Source organism: Kryptolebias marmoratus, linkage group LG1, assembly GCF_001649575.2.
Source record: "Kryptolebias marmoratus isolate JLee-2015 linkage group LG1, ASM164957v2, whole genome shotgun sequence".
NCBI classification, from domain to species: Eukaryota; Metazoa; Chordata; class Actinopteri; order Cyprinodontiformes; family Rivulidae; genus Kryptolebias; species Kryptolebias marmoratus.
In genome coordinates, this window is record NC_051430.1 from 12,819,404 (window position 1) to 12,830,942 (window position 11,539).

The 11,539-nt window shown below is 43.7% G+C and overlaps 1 protein-coding gene across 1 annotated transcript; it reads left to right on the forward strand.

The window, feature by feature from the left end:
- The first annotated feature begins 73 nt into the window (after window positions 1-73).
- LOC108236535 (TBC1 domain family member 10A) lies at window positions 74-10,766 on the forward strand. Its single transcript, XM_017417241.3, has 10 exons — window positions 74-234; window positions 498-753; window positions 1,957-2,056; window positions 3,202-3,309; window positions 3,633-3,739; window positions 3,824-3,938; window positions 5,684-5,749; window positions 5,960-6,149; window positions 6,271-6,425; window positions 8,089-10,766. Exons 2-10 carry the CDS (start codon window positions 569-571, stop codon window positions 8,584-8,586), a joined length of 1,524 nt encoding a protein of 507 aa, XP_017272730.1. The 5' UTR covers window positions 74-234; window positions 498-568; the 3' UTR covers window positions 8,587-10,766.
- The last annotated feature ends 773 nt before the right edge of the window (window positions 10,767-11,539 follow it).

The following is an 11,539-nucleotide window of genomic DNA, read 5'->3' on the forward strand; positions in this document are numbered from 1 at the left end:
TCATTTTTCTAGGCAGCCACTAGGGGTAACCATAACATTACTTAGGTGAAATACCAAGACAGGAGGCTGGGTTGCTGCCTGGACGAGGCACAGTCTGTCAGCGCACTGAAAATGACAGGACAGCGCTCCAACCCAGCATAAGCTTAGGTCCTGAGAAATTACTGAATTGCCCAGCTGACAGCTCAGTCGTGCCTGTGAAAATCGAGACGATGATGTAGCATCGGCGTGTTGAAGGTAGGGTCACTTTAAGGCTAGTTTTCTGTCGTCTTGGCACGTTGAGGCTAACTTACCGTTAGCTTCCCAGCACTAGCTCTGATTGAAGCTAGCCGTGGGAGCTAACCCGTTTGATGTGGCCCAAACGAGAGAGGCGTCAAAAAGTGTTTGCGGGCAGGACGGCGGCGCTCGGGGGAGGGAACATTCCACTCACAGCTAGAAGTCATGGCGTCCGTGAAGTTTGACTGACTTTATTTTTATTTTATTTATTTTATTATTTGGAGGGGCTGTCAACAAGCTCGCTGCTGGCGCTAGCTATCCTGGCTAGCCCGATAGCTCTCCCGCTACCGCCGCCATGGCCAAAACAGAGAACGGCCGCTACCCGTCGGACACAAGGAGCATCAGGACCATCAGCAGCAGCAGCCACATCGACGACGAAAGCTCCCTGGGGTCCGACTCGGAGATCAACGGCTTCACCAGCGACAGGCAGACCGACAAGTATGGGTTCATCGGCGGGGCTCAGCAGTACTCGGAGGAGTCGTAAGTTTGGCGATTCATTCCCGCTGAATGTTGTTGTTATTGTTTTGCGAAAAGCCGAGTAAAACACGGGGAGCGTGGCATCAGAGCTGTGAGTGTTGCAGTCAGTGTTGTTATGATGGTTTGTTGTCAGGCTGGTGATGTTGAGTTGATGTCTGCGAGCTGCAGGACTCCCGACCAGCTGCGTGGCACTGTGTGTGTGTGTTAATGTTCCATACTTTTCTCCCCTAGCTTGGTAAGTTTCAAACCAAACAAATAGCACTCAGATAAAGGCATTAACAACAATCAACATAGTTCCACCCAATCCTATTATGCAATGTTAAACCCAGTTTTTTATATAAAGAAGGCTGAAAGAGCATTTCTCTTTTGTCTGCTTGTCTCTAAAGTCATTCATATCTTTTCAGCAAGGGTACAGTATTTATTTATTTTCTGAGAAAGCTTTTCCCTCCCCACCCATTTTTTTTACAGTCAGCCTGAATCCTACATGGCAGCACTAAATTAGGAGGATAAGTTGGTGAAAGTTGTGCCAGTCGCTGGCTGGCAGTAGGTTTTGTATTTTCTGGAGTTTTGGCAGACTTCAGGCCACAGCTCTGGTGCTCTTTACTGCAGGGCCTCATTTTGGCTCAGCCCCTAGATAGTCTCATACTCAGGAGCTCAGCTTCCACTGCCTGGCAATGAAAGTAACTTCGAATCGTTTCAGGGGGTTGAAAGCCAAATCTGTAGTACGTAACATTTTGTCCTCAGCCACCACATCGAGCCTGCACTTTTAGCTGACAGAAGACTTTCCTAAATATATATATATTTTTTAAAAAAGGCAGCTCTTTGATGACATCTTCACCCTGCAATTACAAGCTTGTGCCAATGAGATAATTGCACACTCCAGTAAAGCTTCAGCCATCACGTATAACGTAGGTTTGACTTTCCTGCATTGTCTTGTTCTCTTGGAGGACACTGTGTGGGCTGCATGAAAACGTTGCACGGTTCGGTTCGGGCTTCATGGAGCGTAAAATTGAAATTAAATGGACTTGGTCTGAATTTGCAGTTGCTTTATTCCAGCTTGCTGCAAAAAAAACGTGCATGTACTTTCTTACACAAGCTTAATAAGACATTTGATCCTCGCTCAGTTTTGTTTACTCAATTTAATTTGCAAGAGACAGACTCACAGTTTTGCACTTTGTTTTTGTGTGTGTTTGTGTGTGCGTCCAGAGCTCAGGACGTGCCCCCGGAGGTGCTCAGGCAAAGGGAGGTGAAGTGGCTGGACATGCTCGCCCACTGGGACAAGTGGATGATCAAGCGATTCAACAAGGTCGGCACCAGATACAGATAACACGAGCCGTCACAGCGGAGTGTCTTGTTTATCTTACGGAGCGTGATCACTGATATGTAAACTTCCTTGCTTCTGAGAAGGTGATTGCACAAGGAAAAGTCGCTGCGCTCGCAGCTCCACTCGTTCAGCGAGTTCCGTGTGTGCGAAGTGTTCCCAGCGATCCAGCGCTTCGCCCTGTTTCCATGATTCAGCAGCAAGCCAGGACAAAACCCTGTTTATCACACCGCGTACCATGTGACAAACTATCTGTCTCAGATTCAGGGTGGGGCCGCACTGGCTTTCTGCGAGATAATTGTGTAATAAAGGTGCTGCGAGCATAAAGACGCTTTCAAGTGCAAGGAAGCTTCAGAGAGTCTCGTTTGAGGACGCAGAAAATGTGGATTTGTCCAAATTTTCTCCGTATAGGTCAAGGTTTTTGAGCATCTATTGTATTTTCTTTCATTGAAACTCGGTGTGAAAACATCAAAACTTCTCTTCTGAGAAAGAGTGCAAGTTTTATATCTCGGAGAGAAAAAAAAATGGTACCGCAAATCAAACCAGTCTCCTAGTGAAATATGTACTTCTGCCGAACCAGCCTGCTGCATCGACTGTGGTTTATGATTGTTCACGAAGATTATAGCTGCTCTGCCTAAAATGCCTTTCATGAGACATGCACTTGGTTTAATTGCATAGCTCAGTAAACAAACAGTACCATTTGAAGGATCCCATATTTCTCATGTAGATTCAGAACCAAGCAAAGAATCATCTGTTTATTTTGTACATAAGTAATGAAACATTTAGGAATCGTTGGCCAAAACCATTCTCTTTCAATCAACTGCAATGTTTGTGTGATCAGACCTTTAGCTGTGAATCCTTCAGGGTAAAATTCTTATTGATGCGTCTTTTCATCCTTGCTGACCTGTTTGCTTACATTTGGTGAAATCAAACATTATATTACCTTAAATTATATAGTGCGTTGTACATTTGCAGTCAGACTCAAATGCTGTTGTGTAAGATTGCTGCTTTGTCTTTTATCAAACTGTAGCCACTTGCATTTCAGTCCAAGCCTTTTTCAGAAGACTGCGGCTATGTTTGAACAACCTGCCTCTGAGACTTTTGTCATTTAAACCTCTCCTTTGCTTCAGATGAGACTGCGGTGCCAGAAAGGAATCCCTCCGGCTCTCAGAGGCCGCGCTTGGCTCTTCTTATCGGGAGGGAAGGTGAAGAAAGAGCAGAACCCAGGAAAGTTTCAGGTCTGACAGCTTCTCTTTTCACTTCCTCAACTTGCCTCTTTTGATGCCGTTCGTTTGGTCTCGTTTCATTTTTAAATTTCATTTGAAATTGGTACCGAAACTATGGTTTTGCGCCTGCGTTACTTCTCTGGTTGAGCGAATCCTGCAGAGGTTTTTGTTGCGTGGAGTTGGAGCTCGTACAGTTCGTGCTGTATTCGTAGCCACGGAAAACTTAAAAAAGTTTGTGTTTTCATTGAATCGTGTGAAATAACAGTGCAAACATAATGTATGTATACACTCATGATGCTCAGGGGTCATCACGTGTCCTCCATGTGTTTTGTCAGGAGCTGGACAGTCAGCCAGGAGACCCCAAATGGCTTGACGTGATTGAGAAGGACCTCCACCGACAATTTCCTTTCCATGAAATGTTTGTGTCGCGGGGAGGACACGGGTGAGCCGTCTCCCATTTGATGCAGTGTTAAATGCTGACGTTTATGATGGTGTCTTGTCTGACGCTGACTCTGGCCGCCTACAGGCAGCAGGATCTGTTTCGTGTTCTTAAAGCCTACACGCTCTACAGACCAGAGGAGGGATACTGCCAGGCCCAGGCCCCCATTGCTGCTGTTTTGCTCATGCACATGCCTGCTGAGGTACTGCAGTTTTTTGTTTTTCCTTTACACACACATCTGTTGACTTTGATGCATATATCCTGTTCTGAAGAAGCATTTAAATTTGAAAGTTGATTTTTTTTTTGATAAAAAAAAGAAAAAAGCTTTTATCTCGGGTATCATTTTCTAGGACTTGCTTCTAATTTCTGACTTTGAATGCGTTTATTTTGAAGCTGCATGGCGCAGAGACAAAACTCTCCAAGTTGCGTAATATGCAGATAAACCTTCAAGCAGAAAAGTACCTCGATGTTTGAGCATTGTGATAAGTCATGGTGACTACAAGAGCGTTTGAGGTTTCTGAAGTCTGTGAAACTTACAGAATTGCTGCTGATCTGGGCGCTGTGTGGGTGTGTGTATATACAAGCGGTTTAAGACAAACTGAGCCAAAATGGAGAAGCACTGCGATTAGAAACTGAGTACCCCTGACTCAATAGCTTAGAAACACTTCTAGTAGTAATGCTGCAAAGTAATCTGTGTGATTTTTGTCATTGTTGAGAAATGTTGGCCTGCTCCTGTCTAACATTGCTTCAGTTCATTAAAGTTTACACGCATTCTTTTATACACAGCTCCCTTAAGGTCCCACCACAAGTTTAATCAGATCGAGGTTTGCACTTTGAGTTGTTTTAGTGTCTTAATTATTTTTATTTTAGGATGTTTTTTGTTTTTTTTTTTCTTTTAAGATTGCTACTGTTGCACGACATAGTTTGGGTTAAGCTTCAGCTGTTGGACAGATGACCTTAAGTTTGACTATAAAGGTAGTTTCTCAATGGCTAGCTGGTGATGTAAAATTGCGAGAAAATAGGTGCGTTTGCATTTGCAGCTTCGCTGAGCTCAGAGTGTTTGAGACTAGCAAGCCACACAGCTGCGTTCTTGAAAACGAGAGCCCATCTTTGTGTGCGCGGCTCGCAAAAACTACTCTACGCTGCGGCGTGCGCGTTATGTCGTCGCCCACATGATAACCGCCTCGGGCCGCTGTGTAACCACCTTGGCAGCTGCCCGCATGTTCATGATTTAATCTGCTGAGGTACGCTTTTAAAATGAAACCGGTCAGTTTTGGACCAAGTATTAAATAATTATTATGCATCATCAGTGGGGTTAGACCTGGACATTCAGGGCTGCGGCCTCGAATGGTTTCTGTCATAAGGAGGGCTGCAGGTTCAAAATTCAAGCGTCAAGACTGAGCCTCAGCGACTCACTGAGGACCCAAACAAGAGCCTGTGTCGTGAATGCCGCTCTCAAAGTAGTTCCCAACAGCCGCAGCCCAGTGAGATACTGATTTAAAATATGTTGATATTTAAATGAGTTCATGCATGACTCAGTCACTGAAAGTTATCCAGGCCCCATATGGCTGTGAAACAAGCCCACCACCACTGTGCTTGTGCTGATGTAATGTGCTTGGCGGTGCTGTTTATTTCAGTCAAACATGGTTCCTTTGATCTCATCTGTCTTGGTCTTGTGGTTTGTTCTTATGCAAACTTATAAACACAAGTCGTGCTGCCGCTGTTTTTTGGGGGATTTTTTTTATTTTTTAGAGAGAGGAAAGAGGCTTTCTCTTGTCAGTCCTTACAAACTTGCCATACTTGTTCAGGTTTGTGTAATTGTTCTGTCATGAACTTTGAGATTGAAGGTATTCAGTTTCATTAGATTTCCATGTAAACAGTGACATTGAACGTTATCTAAAGTGAGCTGTGCTTTGCCTTACAACACGTCTTGATTGGTTTCTGTAGGATGCTTTCTGGGGGCTGGTCCAGATCTGTGAGAAGTATCTTCCTGGTTACTACAGTCCTGGCCTGGTGAGACTCAAACATATGAAAGCATGCACAGTGACATTACAAAGTGTAAAAAGCCAGCATCCATGCTGACAGAAACAATTTCAGTTCATATTGACGAGCTTTAACAATATGAGATTGTTGTGGGTCTAGTTTCATGATGAAACCCTGAGTTTTAGGTTTCAACATTTGTTAGTTTCTGCATTAACGCGTTCCTGCCTGTGTCTCTTACAGGAAGCCATACAGTTAGATGGAGAGATTCTGTTTGCTCTGCTGCGACGCGTCTCCCCGCTGGCCTTCCGGCATCTAGAGAAACATAAGATCGACCCCATCCTCTACATGACTGAATGGTTTATGTGTGCCTTCTCCAGAACCCTGCCCTGGGCCTCCGTGCTGCGTGTCTGGGACATGTTCCTCTGTGACGGTAAAGGCAGCCGAACAGTACCGCACTTGGCCCGGGCTAGGTTTAAGACAGAAAAGGAGATCGACGAATTATCTTAACACAGAAGCTGCCTCACCTTTTAACTGTCCCCTCTCTCCTTCAGGGGTCAAAATAATCTTTCGCGTGGGTTTGGTCTTGCTGAAGTGCACGCTGGGATCTCGCGAGAAGCTGAAGAACTGCCAGGGCCTGTACGAGACGATGGAGCTCCTCCGGGCCATAGATTCTCGATACATGCAGGAGGGCTTCCTTGTCCGAGAGGTAAAAGCACAGACGGGGCAGATAAGACAGCTGTACATGACTTATGACCTCAACTACAAGTCCTGTTTTTTACCTTAGCTTGTGTTAGGTTGAGTTTAGCTGAACTAAATGTAGTTTGCTGCTAAAGTTCAGAGCATTTCTTTCAGCTGCATCACGCCCAGCTTGTCTACAAAACGTCCTGCTATAATAAGCAGCTTTTTCCTGATTAACTTTAACCAGTTAACATCGTTCTCTGGGCAAACACTAAACAAATTAAGCAATGTGATGAATTCTGATGTCTTTTGCAGAGATGCATCTCAACTATGCAGTTATCAGGGTGTTTATGGTATTTTGGGACACACTTCATCTTTGCAGTGCATGACCTTGACCTTTAGAGTTAATGTTCTGTAAAAGAGACTGGGTTTGGCTCCAACAGAAAATAAAACACACACACTTTTGGGGCAATGGAAAAAGCAAAGTAAAACTTTGTATTTCTACACAAATGGATACAATAAGTACAATCTTCGGACAGATTAAGCATCACTGTTGTGTAGGGAGAAATAATTTGTAATGAGATTACTGTTCTTGATCATAACTTGTGAACAGGACCATGATTAGCCTGCCTGCTACGAAGCTACGAATACTTTAGTTTAATCACACCTTCATGATTATGTCAGTCAAACGCATATGAAGAGATTATAGTTTGATTTAGATGAAATTTCACACATAAATTTGCACGATGTGGTGTAATAAAGCATAACATCCACAATCCTGCACTCAGACTCAGTCCCCGAGCAGCTACAGGGTGTGCCGAAGAAAGACACATTCTTCAGCTATTAAGATACTCCAGATTCCTTTCTGTTGAGCATGGATGTCCTGTGCCTAACAGCGATCCAGGTAGTTTGATACTCGCATCTTTCTACAGCTCACAGCAGCAAGCTACACACCGCGAGTACAATAAAACCATTTAAAGCTTTCTCCGCTGTGTCAGCGTCGCTGCACTGGTTGTGTCCTCGTGCACAGCCAGCCTAAGTGTTGAGGATGCAGCTCACATTCAGAATCCCCACATCATCTGTCTTTTTGATATTTCCAGCCCTTTCCCGGACATGCTACAGCTACAGAAACGCTCTGAGTGCTACTGTCGCTTCAGCTCACACACAGTCAGCGTGTAGTGACACCAGGAGTTGGGCCAATAATCAGATAAAATTCCTTGTAGGTGGTGGCAAACTGTTTTGTACAGCACCCGGTTTGTTTTGAACTGGTCAGATCAGAGGAACCCTGTAGTGATGTAGTGTTTGTTTCACTGTGGATACGGAGAGTAGAGGACAGTAAGTAAGTGTTCATGAATGTAGGCAAGAGAAGAGCAGAGAGTCTGAGTGACTAAAACTGACAGAAAACAGAGACTGAGGCAGAGCGTTGGCTGTGAAGTATCTCTGTCTCCTCTGACAATGCCCCCTCTTATACGTCGGCCCGTCCTGTCTGAGAGAGACCGTTCATCCACAGCAGCTCACCACCCTTTGACATTTACTAACAAAGTTCACATTTTTTTGCTCAAATGGCTCAAAACTAAAAAAAAAAAAATCCCAGCAATGGCTGTTCTTGTTTCTCCAGTATGCCTTTTGATCGTGGGCTCTCTGAGGTCATCCGCGATCTGATGATGTGATTTTATTTTTCCCTTTCGCAGATCCTCGAAATCCAAGTGACGGCACGAGACATAGAGCGAGAGCACCACTCCCAGCTCAAACGTTGGCGGAAGAACCGCGGGGAGCTGAACTTCAGGCCGCCGCCGAGGATGCACGGCGCTCGCCTCGTCATGATGGCCGAGCCCCCGCGGCGCCAGGACCTGCAGCAGAACCCCACCATCGTGATCGAGGAGCCTCAGCCCCCACCGCAGCTGAAGAAGAACAAGGAGGAGAGGAAGAGCAAGAAGAAGAGCGTGAAGAAATCCGTGCCCTTCGAGCAGATCCCTAACCCGTACCCTCTCCCGGCTGACCCTCCTCCTCCTCCGCCGCCGCCGCCTCCCTCTCCTCCTCCTTCTCATCCACCACCCTCAGATCCACCTGACACAGACTCACCTCGCCAGCAGGAAGTGCCTCCTACAGACATTCCTGCCGCGGAAAAATCTGGCCTCCAGCAATCCTCACAAAGCCTTAGCAGCACAGACCAGGATACGTACCTGTAGCTCTACAGCTGTGTGTGTGAGAGTGTGTGTGAGTGTGTGTGTGAGGACAAAGCACCAGTATGCTACAGTCATCAACCAACCAGCCTTGCCAAAGTCTCCGACTGGCCATCAGCATCATCATTATTATTATTATTCTCGCGTTGGACTATTTTTGTATTATTTTTGTACACAGGTTTGCCTCTGATATCGTTAACATCCTCTAAAGTGCTAAAACTGCTCAACATGAAGCTGACGGTGCCTCTAACTGATGCGTCATGTGCTCACGCCGACCGTCAGCCTTCGTCTTCTGCTGCAGATGAGTCCAGTTGACTTTGGACTCTGTAGGCTTATGTGGGACCTGGGGGGAAAAAAAAAAGTTTTGCAGTTGTTGTTTTTTTTTTCCCGTTCTCTCAGACTGAACACTATTAAGATAATGTGTCAATACTGTGCAGCAACGTTTGTGTATTCCTAATAGAAAAACTGAACATTTGTACCTTCTTAGGTCGTTACACTTCATTACATGTTCTATTCACTAGAGGGCAGCGTCACGCAGATTCCAGCTAAGATCATTTTATATTTTTTTTGTTTTTTTTTTATTCTAAAAAGAACCACAGCAGCGATGAGTCACTAAATTTGGGAGACACCGTTTTCAGATTTTTTAAAAAATTTTTTTACAAATTTCCTAACAGGGAAATGCATTAGTTTGTTGAAAAATGGGTTAAATGTTTTCTCTGTCGCCTGTGCACGTCCTGCTGCTCCACAGCTGGTCACTTTTTCCAGCCTCGCAGTCTGAACTTTGTATTAACTCGAGTCGTTCCAGTGCCAGGCACTTCCAGCCACATTTCACCAGCATCAGCTCCTTTTTTTTTTTTTTTTTTTTTTTTTTTTTTTTTTTTTTTTTTTGCTCAGACAGCAGAAAGGAGAACACGGGACATTTCTCACTGTTGGACACATTCCTGCCTTCTTAAAAGCTAATCAGTTTATAAACGTGTCTTTTGCCAAACGCAGGTCGGTGTCACTTGGACGTTTGGGCACGTGCTTCCTGTCAAAACTTGGAATGATTGCCATTTACCTGCTGGTGCTGATGTTTTCTCTCAGCACTGCCTGATAATCAGTAGTCTGTTTGCTAGAACGTCCAAAGCCACACAGTACTTTTTTTATTATTAGTATTTTTCTTTCGTTAAGATAATCGACAGTTGCTGCCTGTAACCGGGCTTTTCTTTTTTGTATGCACAGTCAAACAGGAATATGGGATGTTCACATACTGGGAGATTTAAAAAAAATGTTTGGTTTTTTTTTTACCATTTTTCGGTCCAATTTCGAGCAGAAGTACGGAGACGCTCGTTCTCTTCAAACACGACAATCTGTTTTCTCGTCACTTCAGCTCTTTGTTACTTTCATCACCTTTGTAAAGGGAGTTTTAACAATTAGCACATAACTTGTGAAATGTTTTTGTATAAAAGTGTCTAAAATATAAATATCTGTTTTGGAAAAAAAAGAAAAAAATACACGCATAGGTCGGGTATAAAAAGCGAATGTGGGTTAGGAGGATGACAGACAGTCAGTCTTGTATGCAATTGTTACACTTCACGTTTTGTTCACGCTACGTTTTAATTTAAAGGTCTTTGTGTAGATATGACATGTAAAAAAAAAAAAAAAAAATTAACATTTTGTTTTCCGATTAAATGAATCTTGCTATATTTTACCGAGCAGTTAAAGGAGCTGCAGAGCTGACGCCTCTAAATCACTCATTTCAGAACAGAATACGTCAGATAAACAAAAAAAAGTTTTATCTGGATTTTGCAGGGAACTTTAAACACATTAATTTCATATACTCTAAAAGCATGTTGGTAATATTTATCACTTACATTAGGTTGTAACGGAAACGTTAGATCACTACGAGGCTAAAGTTTAAAGGATTAAAACAGATTTTGATTAAGTGCGGTTTGTAACATTTCTCTTGCTTCAGTGTTTGTTTTGTCATCTGTCTGTGTGCAGTGTCATACATTCACCAGCAGATGACAGCAAAGAGCCACTGCTTTGAGCTGAGTAAAGGCTCCCAAGATGGGTTTTGTTACTGTACATATTGTTTTTTATAATGTTGCACCAACTTAGGGGTTAAATTAACTACATCTTTGCATTATGGCTTCACAACTGAGAGTGATGTTACTGCTCAACTATTGAATAAAGCTCCAGAAATTTATTTGACCCGCGTGCATTTGTATGTTTGTTTTAGAGACATTGTGTATCTGCAAGAAAGCTCAAAACATTTGTTTTTGTCTGAGAGGAAAATGAAATGATTGATAGTTTTGTGCTGTTTCAGCGTTCGCATTGCTTTTGTGTATTTTTATTTTTCCATACTTTTAAAAAAAAATCTAATTACTTCTGCAAAGTTTATTTTATCCATTTATTTATCAAAACATTCAGCTCATTCTGGAGATGGGGGCTTAGTTTTTCTAACTTTTATACTCTTCAAAACTTGCTCTTCTCATGCTACTTTTAGCTCTAACAACTTAGCTTCAGCTCTCAGCATTACTTCTCTAGTTTTAGACGATTTTCATGTGTTTCCTTGTAAACTAAGGTTCACAGCTACTTGATCAAACTACTTTCACTGACAAAAAAAAGTTGTGGAGATGAAATGAAACTGCACATGGCAAAGGCTAATGTGACGATCACATTTACATTATTAGATCAAAAGGATAATAGAACTGGGAGCATGAGAAGACAGCTGTGTGGCATCCTCTCCGCGTAAACCAAAATCTGTTGTATCTCCTGCTTTGGCTCGGCCCGCGCCTGTCGTAGCTGATGTAATTGTTCAATTGGGGACAGATTATGGGACCTGCCTGGGAATGGAAGGAGCTCAGCGTGGCGCAGACCAACCCCAAGGTTGGTCTGCTTTGGGTAACCGACTACCTTCACGACAGGTGTGGGTTTCCTCATGAACCACTGGTTCCAGCACCAGGTCCCTGTGAGG